The 19,713-nt window shown below is 49.1% G+C and overlaps 1 protein-coding gene across 1 annotated transcript in view; it reads left to right on the plus strand.

The window, feature by feature from the left end:
- LOC146868554 (epithelial sodium channel subunit gamma-like) overlaps positions 1-19,713 on the plus strand; it is a 211,230-nt gene that overhangs the window by 69,278 nt on the left and 122,239 nt on the right. Inside the window, exon 6 of the mRNA XM_085611221.1 lies at positions 13,260-13,380. Coding sequence (XP_085467347.1) covers positions 13,260-13,380 — 121 coding nt within the window. The remainder of the gene's footprint in view (positions 1-13,259; positions 13,381-19,713) is intronic.

The raw sequence follows: 19,713 nt of genomic DNA on the forward strand, positions 1-19,713 counted from the left end.
ACCTTCACAATCTCACAATGCTTAGGAAACCTAATTTCGCAACAAACATGTCCTGTTGGAGTAGCTCGCTTCTAAACCAGGTTTCATTAAGTTTTTCTCAAAGGTTTAGCTCAGCTGGGTTGTTCGCCCAACCCTTATAAAAAACAATTGTGTTTACAGATTATTCTATTTTCCCATGTGTCATCACAAAGAGATGAGAAGTGATCTGAAATTGTTAATAGTAACAGGGCTCTTTATTGACATTCACCGCGAAGCCCTGGCTGCATAATTAGGATAAAATGATTGTGGTTCGCTAAATATAGTAATTTCAAAATACAGAACCTGAAAAACATTTTTATTAGGCACACTGGATAAGAAAGATCCTGAAAAGAAAAAAAAATATAAAAACCAGTTTAGCAATAAAAACGATGGCAGGGACAACACAATCTAGTTTGACTAAAAGCTTCAAGTGGGAGAGAGTTTTATGGTGGAGTTTAAATACAATGGAGGTTGGGAATTCCAATGTTTAGATTCCAGCACTAGTAAATGGAAGGACAAGATTACAAAGGGCACTAAGGTTTATGCCTGACAGGGACTTTAGAACAGCTGAAAGGAGTGGGTGGGGAGGAGCAGAAAGGAGTTATCAGGGGGGAGGGTCAGAGCTGTGTAAAGACTGTAAACATTTACCCAGAATGAGAGGGAGTTCACTGGTGTCAATGATGTAACTGTGGAAAAATGCAAGTAGTGTAAAAGAATTGCACAGAGAATAACCCTCAGCGTACAGAAGAGGTTAAAAACTATAAAGAGAATCCAGGGAGGCTTCTCGCTTGATTAACTCTCTCCCTCACACTGACACTGATGTCAGGTCTCCTGCATTCTGCTGGACCCAGCATTCCTCAAGTGCTCCTGAAATACCCCAAATCTCCGTGGCACTCATTGCAGTGCAAATAAGCGAATCTCAACTGCATTTCTATTTGAAATTCTAGCAACGCGGATATGTTTTTGAGATTGACTCTCTGAAGTTAGTGTCCCAAATTAGAGCCTTAGATCGAAGTCATGTGCAGCAACAGAAACAAAGACGCGACAAAAATAAGTCAGTAGTGTAGAAATATTGAAACAAAGTTATGGTTTAAAAGGAAACAGAAAAATAAAAGAACAATCGGAAAAAACACAACCACAAATAGAGAATGTGATATCAGAAAATGAAAGAATGGAGCCTGTGCCCTTCGTGCAGCTAACCTGATATGTAGGTATAAAGATGACTGCCCCGGTGAAGGTGTGGATTGTTAAGTGACCTTTCCCAGTGAAAGAGTGGGCCCTTTATCCCTGCATTAGTTATCCTTGAAGTAGTGAACATGTTGAATCAGCAGCATTGCATACTGGCTGCTGTGGGAGGACCCAGAGGGGACAGGGCGCTGGTGGGGCTGGGAACTGTGGCAGCCACAAGGGATATTGCTAGACAGTGGAACTCATCAGCGGCCCCATCTCTGACAGTCTGGATTAAGGGCATGGCCTGGTGCGGCCAATTGGAGGAGGTAACATACACTACTAGGGGTTGCCTTCGTAAATTCGAGGCCATATAGAGGAAATGGGGGCCTACCATGGCCTGCAGGGCTAAAGCTGGACATGGTCACACCCGAACGCTGGTATGCAGTGGGTGGAAAGGGACAAGGCAAATGGAAAATGAACTGCACTTTGTTTGCAAAGTATATTTCAGAACGAGCAGTTGTAATTTGCATTGTTGTTATTAAAATAAAAATAGTTTCTATTAAAAAAAACAGCAGCAATAAAGGAGGATCGGGAAGATTGATACACTCCACACAGCAGAAAGAATGGGCATGGTACATCAGAGGTGGTGCGCAAGCACCGGCTACAGAGCAACCTGGCCTGTGATACCTCTTTAGTTCACTCCTCTTTTGACCCCTTTTACTCTTTTCTTATTGTGTATCAAGGGAGTCCTTTATATCCTGCTGGGTGGACTGACAGCCCGTAAGGTCAGTGAAGGCCACAAGGAGTGATAACATTTACACATTCAGGTTAAGGTTGGACATTTAGAAATGTGGCAAAGGAGACATTATAGAGATACCGGCCTACCTGGAGGGTCTTTGTGCATCAAAAGTGCATCTGCACCCTGAGAGCTGATATCTTTTAATAATACATAACTCTGCCTCTGCTCTCACATCATGGAAAGTAAAGGTGCTTCTTTCTATGCTCTGCTTTGAACAAACGCATCAGCTATAATGTCAAATGACAATGGAGGAAATCAAGGACAGACAACAAAAAACATCCTTGTAACAGACAAAGCAAGAAATACCGCAAGGTGGTTAAGAAGCCCAAAAGGACAAGACTTTCCAAACAAATCAGGGAGGACACAGATCGAAGTAAGGAGAGGTGACAGCAGTGATTCATTTGAGGCGGTTTAAGGTGGGACCCACAGTACTCTTTTTAGGTGGCCCGGGACTTATTTTTCAACATGAGATTTTGATCCATAACAAGAGAGACAAACAGAAAAGGGGAAAGGGAAGAGTAAGAAAAGACAGAAAAACAGTAACAAAAAGATATAGAAGGGATGAAAAAGAACTTTCAAGAGTGAGAGAAAGTGGCAGGAAGTGTAGGATAGTAGATAAAAGGGGCATGGGGTAAAATCAACATTAGACGCAGCTGGTATTCTGCAACTCCACCCATCAGCAGCACCATTGCTGGGTTTCTGATGAAGACTTTGGGCCCTGGCACTTATTCTTTTTCAAACTGAGGACTCGGTGCCGGGCCCTTGAGTGAACATGTAGACTTACTGAAACCCCTAACTCTGCTAAGGGAATTTGCGAACCTTTTATTCTGTTTGCCTCTTGCACAGTAATGAGGATGGCCCTAGGAAAAAGAGCAGGACTTTGTAACAACTAGATCAATGACTTTGGCACAAGGGTTGCACCAATGCAGGATGTCTGGCAGCTGCTGAACTACAAGAAAACCACCCACAAAGAGCAAGTGGTGAGAAACCTGGAGTAAAGAGCTAATCATGGAGTGGGGAAGGAGTGACCGCTGCGCCTCTCACCAGGCCGGGTCACCCCCTTGCTCCTCCTGCTCCTGCCTGCCAGCCTTGCCGCCTTTTTCAGACGCAGACGCCCCCCTGGCCCCCCGAGCGACCCAGCCTCAGCAGAGCCGCCCGCTCGCCAGTTTCCCGCCGCAGCTCGCCACAGGCCCCGCCCACCACCGGCCCATTGGCCGAGCCGCTCCCGCCACCCAGCTGACCCGCCCTCTCGTCCCCCTTCTTTAGGGGACAGCAAGGAGTACTCGGGAGTGACCGCTGCGCCTCTCACCAGGCCGGGTCACCCCCTTGCTCCTCCTGCCGCCTCCTGCTCCTGCCTGCCAGCCTTGCCGCCTTTTTCAGACGCAGACGCCCCTCTGGCCCCCCGAGCGGCCCAGCCTCAGCAGAGCCGCCCGCTCACCAGTTTCCCGCCGCAGCTCGCCACAGGCCCCGCCCACTACCGGCCCATTGGCCAAGCCGCTCCCTCCGCCCAGCTGACCCGCCCTCTCGTCCCCCTTCTTTAGGGGACAGCAAGGAGTGCTCGGGAGTGTCCGCTGCGCCTCTCACCAGGCCGGGTCACCCCCTTGCTCCTCCTGCCGCCTCCTGCTCCTGCCTGCCAGCCTTGCCGCCTTTTTCAGACGCAGACGCCCCCCTGGCCCCCCGAGCGGCCCAGCCTCAGCAGAGCCGCCCGCTCGCCAGTTTCCCGCCGCAGCTCGCCACAGGCCCCGCCCACCACCAGCCCATTGGCCGAGCCGCTCCCGCCGCCCAGCTGACCCGCCCTCTCGTCCCCCTTCTTATGACGCCCCCAGAGCGACCGCGCAGCGGACGCGTGCAGCGGGAGCGCCGACTGAGCACCGAAGGTGCGCCAAAGGTAAGCCTGTCTGAGCCCGTCCGCGCCTGGCCCGCGCCCAGCGCCAGGACCCCTGGCCCCCGCAGACCCCAGGCCACCCACCGGGCGTACGACGCCGCCGCCACCCTCAACGCACTCAACGCCGGCCGAATCCCAGGATGCTACCGAGCCACCCCGAGACGCACCCACGGACCCTTCTGCTGCAACGCCTGCAAGTTCACCTGCATTCGGACCAGCACTACTCCAGCACCAACCAAGACCAAGACGAGCAACAGCAGCAGCCACCTGAAATGCATCCTGCTCAACACCCGCTCCATCCACAGACACGCCATCGAGCTCTGGAACCTGCTCGACACAACCTCACCAGACGTCGCCTTCCTCACGGAAACCTGGATGAACGCCTCTTCAGCGCCCGACATCGCCATCGCCATCCCAGACGGCTACAAGATCATCCGAAGGGACCGCATCAACCAGACCGGAGGAGGCATCGCCATCATCCACAGGAACACCATCCGCATCACGACCAACACCGACGACACCCTCGCACCCGCCGAGCACCTGCACTTCCAGGTCCACATCAACCCCAAGACCACCCTCAGAGGCACCCTCATCTACAGACCCCCGGGACCACGCACACAATTCAGTGACGACATCGCCGACTTCATCAGCCCGCACGCCCTCCTCTCTTCTGACTACATCCTCCTCGGGCACCTCAACTTCCACCTGGAGAACAACAACGACCACAACACCACCACCCTGCTGGACAACCTCGCAAACCTGGGACTCAAGCAGCTGGTCACCACCCCCACCCACTACGCCGGACACACACTCGACCCAGTCTTCTCATCCAGCAAGGACATCGCCTTCAGCCACGCCACCGGACTCTACTGGACGGACCACAGCTGCGTCCACTTCAGCTTCAGAAGGACCACGATCCACCACCACCAGCAACAGGTTGCACGCAGAAGCTGGAACAAGATCACAGCCGACCAGCTCGCGACCTCCCTGAGCATGAACCCTCCCACCAGCGCAACGAACCCAAGCCAGGCGGCCACCAACCTCGCGAAGTGGATCAGCAACTGCGCAGATGACCTCGCCCCTCTGAAGACCCCGCCTAGCAGACCCGGTAGCAAGAAAGCCCCATGGTTCACCGACGAACTCAAGAGCTCCAAGAAGAACTGCCGAGCCCTCGAGAGAACATGGCGCAGAGACCCAACACCGGACATCATGACTGCCCTCAAGCTCGCCACCCGAAAACACCACCAACTCATCCACGCCACCAAGAAAACCGCATTCAAGGAACGACTGGACAACAACGCACACAACAGCAAGGAACTCTTCAACATCGTTAAAGAGCTCTCCAACCCCAACGCCAGAAACAACGACATCACCCCTTCGCAAGACCTCTGCAACTCCCTCGCCTCCTACTTCCACAACAAGATCGCGGACATACACAACAGCTTCAGCACTCAACCGACGCACGCCACGACCGAACCACCACCCCCCACCACCACCCTCCGCGCCTGGACACCGATCAGCACCGAAGACACCGTCCGCACGATGAACTCCATCCACTCCGGATCTCCTACCGACCCCTGCCCTCACCACATCTTCAACAAGGCCGACGCTGTCATCGCACCCCACCTGCGGTACATCATCAACACCTCCTTCGACACCGCTACCTTCCCGGAGAGCTGGAAGCACGCCGAACTCAGCGCTCTACTAAAGAAGCCATCAGCCGACCCCACCGACCTCAAGAACTACCGCCCCATCTCGCTGCTCCCGTTTCCTGCAAAAGTCATCGAGAAGACCGTCAACAAGCAGCTGGCCGCCTTCCTCGAGACGAATGGTTCCCTCGACCTCTCGCAGTCTGGCTTCCGGGCCAACCACAGCACCGAGACCGCCCTGATCGCAGCCACCGATGACATCCGAGCACTGCTTGACAACGGAGAAACAGCAACCCTCATCCTCCTAGACCTCTCCGCGGCCTTCGACACTGTCTGCCACCGTACACTAGTGCAGCGACTCAGCAACGTCGGAATCCAGGAGAAGGCACTGGAGTGGATCATCTCCTTCCTCGCCGGAAGGACATAGAGAGTCCGCCTTCCCCCGTTCAGATCTGAAGCCACCGAAGTCATCTGCGGCGTTCCTCAAGGCTCCTCGCTCAGTCCAACCCTCTTCAACGTCTACATGAGCCCCCTCGCAGACATCGCACACCAGCACAACCTCAACATCATCTCCTACGCCGACGACACCCAGCTGATTCTCTCCCTCACCAACGACCCCGCCACCGCCAGAGCCAACCTTCATGAAGGGATGAAAGAGGTAGCCGAATGGATGATGAACAGCCGCCTGAAACTGAACTCGGACAAGACGGAAGTCCTCATCCTGGGATCCTCACCCTTTGCCTGGGATGACTCCTGGTGGCCCCCCGCCCTAGGCAGCGCACCCAAACCAACAGACCACGCACGCAACCTGGGCTTCATCCTGGACTCCTCCCTCTCCATGACCAGACAAGTCAACGCCGTCTCCTCGTCGTGCTTCAACATCCTGCGCATGCTACGTAAGATCTTCCGGTGGATCCCCACCGAGACCAGGAAGACGGTCACCCAGGCCCTCGTCACCAGCCGTATGGACTACGGCAACTCCCTCTACGCCGGAACCACCGCCAAACTCCAGAAGAGACTCCAGCGGATCCAGAACGCCTCAGCACGACTCATCCTGGACATCCCCCGTCGCAGCCACATCTCCGGACACCTGAGAGACCTGCACTGGCTCCCGGTCAACAAGAGAATCACCTTCCGACTCCTCACCCACGCACACAAACCCCTACACAACCAAGGCCCAGGATACCTCAACAGCCGCCTCAACTTCTACGCTCCCAAACGCCAGCTTCGATCGACCGGCCACGCCCTCGCCGCCGTCCCCCGCATCCGAAGAGCCACCACAGGGGGTCGGTCCTTCTCCTACCTCGCCGCCAAGACATGGAACTCCCTCCCGACCCACCTCCGCCTGACCCAGGACCACCTCGCCTTCAGGAAGCAACTCAAGACCTGGCTGTTCGAGCAGTAGCGGACCCCCCTCCCCCAGCGCCTTGAGACCCTCTGGGTGAGTAGTGCGCTATATAAATGCTTTGATTGATTGATTGAGGTAGAAGATGTGAGGTGCATCAGCGGGAGAAGACACTGATCGACCAGCTACAGAGTAGAGGCCACAGAGGAAAGAGTAGATGTGAAGTGGACCAGTAGAGGTTGAGAGGATGTGGATGAGGTGCAAAGAAGCTGAATAGAGGTGGAAAGGATGCAGAGGAGAGAAGAGGTGCAAGGAGGACCAGCGTTGATAGAGTGGGCAAGGAGGACCGAGGATGCTTGGGGAAGATAAGTGGAGGAGGAAAAAAAAGACAACAAAACTGAGATGGATGCATCCGCAAATGTAACCCAAGGCCCAGATGCCACCAGGAGAAAAACAGTGAGTCACCGGCTGCCACAATCCCATAGAGAGATCATGGCTTAAGGCAAATCTTGGATATTCCACCAGTTTGAGCTTTTGGTAATTACCTTTCCCTGACTTGCAAAGTACCTCTGTCCTGGAGGAAAATGGGAAAATGTATTTGCACTTTTTGTCTGTATGAATTTTTCACCACGACATATCTGTGTTTTTTCCCTTCTTAGCTAAAGCTTACCTTGGGGTAAGCACTGTTCAAATCCTTTCTTCTGCTCTACATCTCCTTTGTCTAGTTCTGTTTGTTGTTTCTTATTTCTTTCTGGAATTCCCATCTCTTTAAAGACCTTCCAGTCTTGAATCTCTTGGTGTGCCTGTCCTTCCAGGGTTGCGCTGTAGCAACAACAGATGGGACATGTTTTCTTTGCAAGAGCTGATGGTCTATTTTCAGTGCTTAAATTTCCCTTCCTCCATACTGGTCTTCCTTTATGTTACCATGCTGCGTTCATCATCCCCAGCCTATCCTTTAGGAAAAAGGTAATGCTGTTTAGGATGCTTGTGCAATATCCCTGTGCTGAGTTCTCTTGCAAATAAGGGCCTGACAATGATGGAGGTCCTAAATAACTTCAGGGGTATCAGAAGAAGATTATCTCATGCCACACAAACTATGGCAAGTAATGATCAAGCCTCAGAAAACTAAATTGGAGATTGCTCATTGGTCACACTTCATTTCAGTGTCATTGCCCCAGGCAACATCAACTAGTTGAGATCACATAGCTGATAACTTTACTAATGCCTTCAGCCTTGAATTTATGCGATGTAACTGACCCTCAGCTGTGATTTATGACCTTGCTAGCAGCTGTGTCTGACATTTTGGATTTCCTGCTGCCTGCACCTACAAAGGATAAATAACCCATGAACCATCTTCCTGTTGTTGTCCCTGAATTGACTTTGTGTCATCTTACTGTCGGGCATAAAGCACTGACACATTCCTAAACGTTCCTAGGGGAAACACCTCTAAAACAGAGAAGAGAAGTGAGACACAGCAAATTAGGACTCTCTTACTGGTCTACATGTCCATGAGAAGGGGGCTGTGAAGAAAACAACTGAACTGCCAAGGCAGGTCTTCCCTGAACTTGGCAGTTCAGGCTAGACGGTTCCCATGAGGCACAGGGTCAAGACTGATTTGCACATAACTGTGTCTGAACTAGGGTGGCGAAGTGAACTAAAGAATGATAATGGATGCAACCCACATCTGTGTCTGAGTGTGAGTGTGAGTGTCTGAAAAGTCTCAGCACTCCGTCCATCATCTCCTTGCGTTCGCTTTGTTCGCCCTAAGTTGGCAGGGTATGCCCAGACGTGGGTCCCTTGCTCACTTTGTCACTGGATTCAAGCTAGCCTGGCTGATGAGGGGTGTTACCCTGAAATCGGTCCCTGGATGCTTGGTGCCGGTCCAGGGAAGACATGGCTTGGTAGTGTGGGCTGTGCTGTTCCCATGAAGAACTTGGTCAAGACTGATTTGCATATAGCTGTGTCTGAACTGGGGTGGCGAACAAAGCTACAGAAAGATGATGGATTCAACCCAGATCCAGATCCACACCAACCCGAACACCACCCTCAGAGGCACCCTGATCTACCGACCCCCGGGACCACGCACCCCATTCAGCGAGGACATCGCCGACTTCGTCAGCCCGCATGCCCTCCCCTCCGCTGACTACATCCTCCTGGGAGACCTCAACTTCCATCTGGAGAACAACAACGACCGCAACACCAGCACCCTGCTCGACAACCTCGCCAATCTTGGACTCAAGCAGCTGGTGTCCACCCCCACCCACCTCGCCGGACACACACTCGACGCAGTCTTCTCCTCCAGCACAGACATCAACTTCAGCCACGCCACAGAGCTTCAATGGACGGACCACAGCTGCGTCCACTTCACCTTCAAGAGAACGACGACCCACCACCACCAGCAACAGGCCGCCCGCAGAAGCTGGAACAAGATCACAGCAGACCAGCTCGCCACCTCCCTGAGCCAGCACCCTCCTGCCAGCTCAGCGAACCCCAGCCAGGCCGCCGACAACCTCACGAAGTGGATCAGCAACTGCGCGGACGAGCTCGCCCCGCTGAGGACCCCGCCCAGCAGACCCGGCAGCAAGAAAGCCCCGTGGTTCACCGACGAACTCAAGAGCTCCAAGAAGAACTGCCGAGCCCTCGAGAAAGTCTGGAGAAGGGAACCTACACCGGACAACAGGACCACCCTCAAGCGGGCCACTCGGAAGCACCACCAGCTGATCCGCGCCGCCAAGAAAACTGCATTCAAGGACCGGCTGGACAACAACGCACACAACAGCAAGGAACTCTTCAACATCGTGAAAGAGCTATCCAACCCCAGCGCAGGAAACAACGACATCACCCCATCGCAAGACCTCTGCAACTCCCTCGCTTCATACTTCCACAACAAGATCGCGGACATACACAACAGCTTCAACAACCAACCAACGCACACCATGACCGAACAACCACCCCCCACCACCACCCTCCACGCCTGGACCCCGATCAGCACCGAAGACACCATCCGCACGATGAACTCCATCCACTCCGGATCACCAACCGACCCCTGCCCTCACCACGTCTTCAACAAGGCCGACGCTGTCATCGCACCCCACCTGCGAGACATCATCAACACATCCTTCGACACCGCCACCTTCCCTGAGAGCTGGAAGCACGCCAAACTCAGCGCTCTACTCAAAAAACCAACAGCAGACCCCACCGAACTCAAGAACTACCGCCCCATCTCGCTCCTCCCGTTTCCAGCCAAAGTCATCGAGAAGACCGTCAACAAGCAGATGGCCGCCTTCCTCGAGACGAATGGATCCCTCGACCCCTCACAGTCCGGCTTCCGAGCCAATCACAGCACCGAGACCGCCCTCATCGCCGCCACCGATGACATCCGAGCCCTGATGGACAACGGAGAAACAGCGGCCCTCATCCTCCTAGACCTCTCCGCGGCATTCGACACTGTCTGCCACCGCACCCTAGTACAGCGCCTCAGCAACATCGGAATCCAGGACAAGGTGCTGGAATGGATCATCTCCTTCCTCGACGGAAGAACTCAGAGAGTCCGCCTACCACCGTACAAGTCAGAGGCCTCCGAAGTCACCTGCGGCGTCCCTCAAGGATCCTCTCTGAGCCCCACCCTCTTCAACGTCTACATGAGCCCCCTCGCGGCCATCGCACGCCAACACAACCTCAGCATAATCTCCTACGCCGACGACACCCAGCTGATCCTCTCCCTGACCAACGACCCCGCCACCGCCAGAGCCAACCTACACGAAGGGATGAAAGAGGTAGCCGAGTGGATGACGACCAGCCGCCTGAAACTGAACTCTGACAAGACGGAGGTCCTCATCCTGGGCTCTTCACCCTCCGCCTGGGACGACTCCTGGTGGCCTCCCGCCCTGGGCACCACACCCAAACCGACAGACCATGCACGCAACCTGGGCTTCATCCTGGACTCCTCCCTCTCCATGACCAGGCATGTCAACAACGTCTCCTCGGCGTGCTTCAACATCCTACGCATGCTACGGAAGATCTTCTGGTGGATCCCCACCGAGACCAGGAAGACCGTCACCCAGGCCCTCGTCACCAGCCGACTGGACTACGGCAACGCCCTCTACGCCGGTACCACCGCCAAGCTCCAGAAGAGACTCCAGCGGATCCAGAACGCCTCAGCCAGACTCATCCTCGACATCCCACGAACCAGCCACATCTCCGGACATCTGAGAGACCTTCACTGGCTCCCCGTCAACAAAAGAATCACCTTCCGCCTCCTCACCCACGCACACAAAGCCCTACACGACCAAGGCCCGAGCTACCTCAACAGCCGGATCAACTTCTACGCTCCCAAACGCCACCTCCGATCAGCCAACCACGCCCTCGCCGCCGTCCCCCGCATCCGAAGAGCGACTACAGGAGGAAGGTCCTTCTCCTACCTGGCCGCCAAGACCTGGAACTCCCTCCCGGCCGACCTGCGCCTGACCCAAGACCACCTCTCCTTCAGGAAGAAGCTGAAGACCTGGCTGTTCGAGCAGTAGCGGCACCCCCCCTCCCCCAGCGCCTTGAGACCCTACGGGTATGTAGCGCGCTCTATAAGTGTCACTGATTGATTGATTGATTGATTGACTGGGGGTGAGTGTCTGTAAAGTTTCATCACTCCGTCCATCATCTCCTTGTGTTTGCTTTGTTTGGCCTAAGTTGGCAGGGTATGCCCAGACATGGGTCCCTTGCTCACTTTGCCACTGGATTCAAGCTAGCCTGGCTGATGAGGGGTGTTGCCCCGAAACCGGTCCCTGGATGCTTGTTTCGGGTCCAGAGAAGACATGGCTTGGCAGTTAGGCTGTACTGTTCCCATTAGGCACAGTGTCAAGAGTGATTTGCATATAGCTGTGTCTGAACTGGGGTGGCGAAGTGAGCTAAAGAATGATGAAGGATTCAACCCAGATCTGTGACTGGGGGTGAGTGTCTGAAAAGTTTCAGCGCTCCATTCATCATCTCCTTGTGTTTGTTTGAAACATGGCGCCTGCCTGGCGAGCTTCACTGCTGTGAAGTGAGCCACCTCCACAGCAGCTCCTTTTATATCAGAGAGGTGAACACCAGGAAGCGGAGGTCTGTAAATGCGGCGGACAGTCTTCTGGCAAGGGCCTGGTGTTCATGACCTCTGGCAAGATGGAGGGAATGCGGACTATCGCCGAGGCCTACACGAGGCCCTAACAATTGTGTGGATTGCAAAAACACAGATTAAACAACTCCGATTCTGAAATGCCTTTTTCATTGGAACTTTTTTCTGCTCATACTATGCTGTAATAACCATCCCTCAGAAAACGTCTACTGGCAAGACCGCATAGCTATGAGTTACATCAGCTCCACATGAGATGAAAGTTGTTTAAAGCTTCACAATTCATCTTGTGTAATTATTTTCAGTACACAGGTCTACCTGTCATACTTTTAGCTCCCACCCAAAACAAAAATGTTCTCGTTAACCTGACTTTTTTTTGTTTGTATTCTCCAACCTCAATGCTGCATCAACTTTTTATTTATTTTAATACATTTCCAAATGCAAAGGCCGTCTCTTCCCTTGCTCTTCTAAAAAGTTAAGAAGAAAGAAATCTAGAATCTTTCCGAATGGAATTGTGTTTGGGGAACACACATGTAAAAGATGCCAATTGCGAACATAGTGAGGATGTGGAAGGATTTTTTTGGGGCTTGGCAATGTTTTAAGAAGTTCCGTGAATCTTGTCCTTTAAGTTTGGAAAACCTTTCCACTTTTACTGTGTGAAGTTTTCTTTGGTAACTTTCACCTCACTGAGTGAAAAATGTCACTCTTGCTAAAACCAACCAAAGCAAAAAATGTGTTCAGCATTTTTTATCTGGAAGTGTACATTTTGCTGAGTTTTTCTATGCATATTGGCAAATTTATGCTATATTGGTTCCATAAGGTTACCTTCTGTGATATAAATAGTCAAAAAATCATAATGTTGTAAATTCACAATTTTTACACAAAAAGGCAAATCATACATTTTTGCAATCTTAGCCAAGCTACAAAATCCTCCATTGAACATTGTGATGGTTGCAAAAAAAGAAAAGAAAATAGTGCATCCCTTTAAATATTAGTGGGCAAAGGGATGCGGTATTTAATTGATATGGTAAATACCTCCGATTCAGAATTTTGTTCAGCAAAATGAGGAAGGTATTGTTTTCAGCACCATACCCCCTACGTATTGCATTATATTGTCTGTTTTCAGCTGGTAAATTTCTCCAAGGATATATTGCGGGTGGGGGTGGGTGGGGCAAGGGTGGAGTAATTATCAAAGTACTATTTATAGCCAGGGCTTTGGTGCCATTATTGGCATGTAGGATATCTCTGAGCGCCATATTATATTAAGACCTGTTTTCCTTTCTCCCAAGGCCTGTAAGAGGACATGCGCCCAAACGAGTATCATGGACCACTGCGGTTGCACCCACTGGGAGTTTGCAGCGCCCAAGGAGCCGGCCTACCCAAAGTGTAACCTCAGCCTCGCAGGAGTCAGTAAGTCATTGCAGGACACTGTAACATGCTCACCACAGAGACGAGTTGTACACAGTGCCATGAGGTGCACGACATTGACAACACATTGTTTCATGGTGGAGAAATCTGGACATCTCTGCAGGTATCTCACCTGTGAGGTGTTTGATCAGAATAGCGAAAGGAAATTATTATCTGACAGAAATATATAGTAGCTGTGGTTTCATGCACTATACCTATGTGATTCTTGTCTTTCCTTAGGTGAATTCTCAGTTTTCTCTTATATTCTATTTACAGTACCGTATATTTAGCAATGTGTGAATTTTCTCTACTTCCTGTACTGTCTCTGCTCTCGTCTGTTTGAAATAGAACATCACAAAAAAGCAAGGTAATATTGTCTATTTAGAGCTGCTTTTATCGGTGGATTGTTAAACCTTAACGTGAATAAATATTGGAAGACAAGTTGTTTGCTATTTTCCATCTTTGCAACTATTTCTCCCCCTGCAATTTCCACAAGGTTCTACCTGGCGTAATTTGCAAAGGCAAAAAAAACCTTGTGCGCCGCACACCTTGGATTAGAGGGACAGTGAGAAAGTGAACGTCCTGGGAGCGATGTAGTAAAGCCACCCCCAATTCTATTTCCTGTGGTGGTCCTCGCATTCATCTTTTTCTGAGACCTACTCCCCATTCAGATGCCCTGTGCTCATTTACAGCCACATCATCGTATAGTGAACTTCTTGCAGGTGCATCATTTGGACACTTATCTCCCTGGTGGAACATATACAATATTGTTTGTGCCTGTTTTTTTTAATAACATTTGATTGTTCCAATTTCCCAACACCATACTTTGTGCTTGAATGAGTGTAAGTACCCTTCAAACATTTATTCTTAGAACTGTACACTCCTCCCATCATTCAAGCCCTTTTCTCCAGAAAACACCTTTATTTCCTGGACATGGTGGGGCAGACCTTAAAGTCATCCTTGAAGTCATGTTTGCAGACCTCTCTTGATATTATCAGTGCAGGATAAAAACATCTCCTCTCAATCTGAGACTGTCAAATCTTTTAATACTCCGTGCTCAAGCAACCCTTTTCTATTTATTTATAACGGCCAATTTGTCAAAAACCACTAGATGGCGCCAGACACTGACATGTGCGCCCTGTAAATCTTTTTGACATGCCAGTCAATGCTTGCTCTTGTGAATGCAACTAGCAGTCTCAGGTTAGTATCCCAGCTGAGTGGACTCAGCCCATCCACCTTCTGTGGTTGATAAATGGCCGGGTTGCTTGGCAGTAATCTTCCTTGTGCTTAGTCTTACTTTGTATTTTACTCATTACTTTTGAGGTGACCTGCACCTCTGGATACGACAAAAGAACAGGATGTGAAGGCACAAACAGTGTACATAGATACATCAGAGAATTGGAGCAACATTTCACTCCTTCCGGACGCACAGCTTACTCAATAATCAGTTCACCACAGCACTCCACAATTAATCCATATTTCATTGAATTTTATTCCATGTTTTCCAATTGGTCAAATATCTTCACCAAATGTTATTCCTGTCACAAGTGGGGCAGTGTATGTATAAAATAGTTTCTTCTGCAACAGATATGCCTATCCAGGCCTTTTTCTGGCGCATGGTATGTACATCAAACATCCTTCATAGTGGATCTTATTAACCCAATGCATTTCGAGCTGTCAGTAGTTCTTCGTCAGGGGTTCACTAAAAACGTTAAAACATTGACATTAGGTAGTGTTTTTCAGACCACTGTGTGCTAATCAAACAATGAAGCAAACAATCAATGGCAAGCTTAACTGAAAAACTGACGTTCTCCCTCTAAGTTCGCAACAATACGCTGATGTGCGCGAGAAGCAGACTCGCTACGTAGAAAAAGATTATGTTACTTTACGAAGGTGCGAACGACTTCAGAATGGGGTAGGCTTTTGAGGGTGAAAAATCATGGGTTAACGGGCAATGGGAACATCAGGCAAGGAAGGGTGAATAATGAAGGGTGAACAAAGGCGTGTGCAGCTTCCCAGGGCACAATGATTTTGGCGTATTGTTGCGCACTTAGAGGGAGAACATCAGTTTTTCAGTTAAGCTTGCCATGGATTGTTTGCTTCAATGTTTGATTAGCACACAGTGGTCTGAAAAACACTAACTAATGTCAATGTTTTAACGTTTTTAGTGAACCCCTGACGAAGAGCTACTGACAGCTCGAAATGCATTGGGTTAATAAGATCCACTATGAAGGATGTTTGATGTGTATACCATGCGCCAGAAAAAGGCCTGGATAGGCATATCTGTTGCAGAAGAAACTATTTTATACATACACTGCCCCACTTGTGACAGGAATAACATTTGGTGAAGATATTTGACCGATTGGAAAACATGGAATAAAATTAAATGAAATATGGATTAATTGTGGAGTATTGTGGTGAACTGATTATTGAGTAAGCTGTGCGTCCGGAAGGAGTGAAATGTTGCTCCAATTCTCTGATATATCTATGTATACACGGCATTTGGGCAGGCCACATCACCGACGCTGCGCGCTTCAAGGATTAAACATGATCTAACAAAGAATGATGAAATTTTGATAAAACGAATGACATACGGTGTGCACGTGGCAAGCTTGTTTGTATTTTGCACAAACGATGTACAACCATGTGGGTGCTATAGGATCATAGCCTTCCCATCATGCTTCCTGACTTTACCAAAACTAACTGAAAGCCAGCAGTTAGTTCGTAATAAGTGTGAAGAGGATGAGTAGGAATAGGCATAATGAAGGTAAATTACCAGACCATTATTCTTATGTCAGAAAGCAACAGTAGTATTGGGCAACAAGACTTTAATTAGTGCAGTGAACCTAAAAACGAGACATTAAAAGAACTCAAAACACTGTGACCCAAAGAACTACTTGCCAGTTCAAACACTTGAATACAGAAGTGTCCAACAAAACTGTGAGATGAAATCCAAGTGGCCGCTCAACAAATGTCTGTCAAAGTAACCCCTGGTGCATCAGCCCAACAAGGTGCAACACCCCTAGTAGATCTTCGATGGTCAACCTCCAGAAGTGAAGTATGCAATACAAAAATAAGCAAAGGCAGATAGTAGAATGGACCTGTCTACTGAGAAACATTAGAGGCTTTCCGTCCTTGACTACAACCTCCAAATGCCACAAATAAATCATCAGGTCTCTTAAATGGTCGAGAATGATCTAAGTTGATAGACGCTGCTCTTTTTGCATCTAGTAAGTGCAACAACTACTCTTTCCTAGAAGAAAAAGAAGGAAACTACAGAAAATGTAATCTCATGATCCCTATAAGCCATAGAAGCAACAATAGGAACGACATCAGAGTCTATTTTCAATATTATGCCATCTTCTAAAACCCTAAGGAAAGGAGATGTACACAGAAGTGCACTGAGCTCACCAATTCTCCTAGCAGAGGTGAACTGCAACTTTTAAAGTGAAGAAATCTCATTTTACCAAGTTCAGTGTCTCAAAAGGACAAACCAGAAGACTTTTGAGAACCAGAGGTAAATTCCTAAGTGGTAAAAAAGGACACACCAAAGGCTTACAAATAGAAAGTCCTTCCAGAAGTCTAAAACAAAGGCTTCCTCATTACCAAGAATCCCCCAAGGCCCAGGTTTTTTTATCTGGTTCTACCCTGTATATTTATGTAAGGTAGAGTCACAAGATTGTCAGTCTTAATCAGAACATTCTTCTGCTGTAGAAAAGGGAGTAACTGGATTAAGGAAGGCTGCTCCCCATACAGTGCCCTCCATGGTAAAGATTCAGTCTCTCCTGTTAGGACCACCAGCTCTGATGGACATGTCCACCAAGGCTGCACATCAACCTTTTGCACTGGCACCCACTGTTACTACTCTTTCGTAGTGTATTCAGATAGAGCCAGCGGTGGAGCATGATAGAAATGTTGAGGAATCTCTAGAATTTCTTTCTCGAATATTATGGAAACAGATCTCCATGTGAATCAGGAGTCTGATATACAGTCTTATCCAAAGTACTAGGAACATGCCAGACACCATATGTTCCTTTGCCCTAAAGGAGGGGCATGATTCCATGTCAATAATCCGGAAAGCACCAACTTCAGTGTCACTCCTCGCTCTAACAGAAAAAACCCCATTCCAATATTTATTCTGAAATATACTCCTATGAAAATTCTATCCTGGGCACCCTCCAATTTGAAAACTGGGAGATTGATGAGAAGCTGTGTAGCTGAAGGCATCGCTAAACAGCTTGAAGATGTTTCACTTCCTCCTCCCTTGATGAAGCATGAAGTAGCCAGTCAACTAGATAAGAGAAAGTGTTCCAGCTGTGTAGATGCAATGGTACCACTATGGACTCTATCATCTTTGTAAAGACTACTAGAGAAGATCTGATGCCAAAGGGCAAGACCTGGAAATGATAATGATTTCCTCAGAGAAAACAACAGCATTAGTATGTCAAAGTATCTGAAAAACAGGGGGGTGGGGGGGTGCACATTACCTCACACTGCAGCACTCAGTTTGCCCCGATGCATCATAATAAATGCAGTGCATGATAACACTTTCTTCGGTGTCAGGCTTTAGTTTTTCACCCTTGTTGGTGCAGCCAGTGCTGTGTATCTGAAAAACGCGGTAATAAAGAAATACTAACCAGCCGCAGTACCATTAATGTCCGCTAGATGGTAGCCACATGCTTCAAATGCTTCAGGTTTTTTTCATATAAGACATTGCAACTATATTGAGAAAATAGAATTCCCTATCCAAAATAGATATTTGCTCAGGAACAAGAGCACGTATTATCTGGAAATGAGGACTCCCAAAACATGGTTCACAGTGCTGCCAGACGAAAGGTCAGGTTAAACTTTGATGGGCTCCACCACATATCCCCTATTCTGCTAAATTCAAATGTCCAATAAAGAGTGAAACCTCAAAACAAAATGTTTACTCAAGCTGGGGGGTAGCGACGTTTCTCTGGGCATTACTTCCTGATTTGTATTTAATTCAAGTAAGAGATTTTATTCCACCAGGGCTTCGCTGATGCCAGCGGCCCATGATTTTCAGCGCGTCTTAAAACTGCTTTTGTGATTCAATAAAAACCAGCCTGTGGCTGCATTTCAGATCAGCTTTGAAGGATACCAGGTCTGGCAGTTCCGGATGGGCAGCTCCTACTGGAGCAGAAGCTAAGCTGATCTGTATTAGGAAAATCCCTGTTTAGAGTGGCATAACGCATACAAAAAGATGGAGTGAATGTGGTCCGAACAATTATCAAAGACTGAGGGCCATATTTACCAATTTCTCACGCAGCGCAGTGCAGCAGCGGCAAATGCTGCCCTGCTTGAGAAGGTGAGAGCAGGAGAGCCTCAAATTTACTGAAATATGGCCCTCTCCCTAGTGCCGGCGCATGAAATTAGCTGCTGTACTCAACAGATACACCTTTGCACCATAGTGCTAGGTTGTGTGCATGAGTCTAGCATAGGTTTTGTACTGGAAGGATAGCCTTCCAGTACGAAATACTATGCTTAGACTAGTTTTAAACATGTTCCCACTTTGTATTTGTGCTGTACAGTGCAGCACACATGTGAAGTCAGAAAATAAAGGAGAAAAAAAGCATTTCTCCTTCAAAGCGCCTTGTTGAAGGTTGTGCTATTTTCTGACACTAAACCCTATCTACTTTATTTAGTAGGTTGGGTTTAGCGTCTGAAACTTTGAGTGGTTGCATGGGAACACCAGTGCACCTCCCATGGTACGCCTCCTGCCACTAAGTAATGCAAAGCAGCGCTTCGCACTGCTTCGCATTACTTTCAAGTTATTTCCAGCACTAAACAAGTTTAGCGCTGGAAAGAAAATCAGACAAAAAGATTTTGCGCCAATTGCATCACTTTTGCAACGTCAGTACAGCAGAAAATCTTAGTATCTGTCCTTGAGTTTGATTCTAGCCTTCTACCCATCACCTTTATAGGTGGCCGCCAGGCAGTCTGGAATCTCCAATTAGGATGTGCATTCCTCTGACAGGGGATAAGGTGACTTACAGGAATCGTTGGTCACCTGCCAACCTTTAAAGAAGACCCTTGGTCACTAAATAGCTGCTTAATGCCGACATACTACTACCTCTACCACATCATTAAAAGTACAGCAATACTACAAATAAGTGCTGCCACTGTGCCATCAGAAATAGGGCAATGCGCCAGAAAAGTACCATCACTGTCCTTTTAAACGTGCACAGAGACTTATGGGAAGTTAGGTACTGAACGTTACTAGTCCAACAGCCCCTTAAAGTGCATTGCTGATGCGCCAGTAGGAGTGCACACACAAATTAGTTGTGACGTGGTGGGTTCCTGGTTGAAGCTATG

This window comes from Triturus cristatus, chromosome 1_2 (assembly GCF_964204655.1).
Source record: "Triturus cristatus chromosome 1_2, aTriCri1.1, whole genome shotgun sequence".
NCBI classification, from domain to species: domain Eukaryota; kingdom Metazoa; phylum Chordata; class Amphibia; order Caudata; family Salamandridae; genus Triturus; species Triturus cristatus.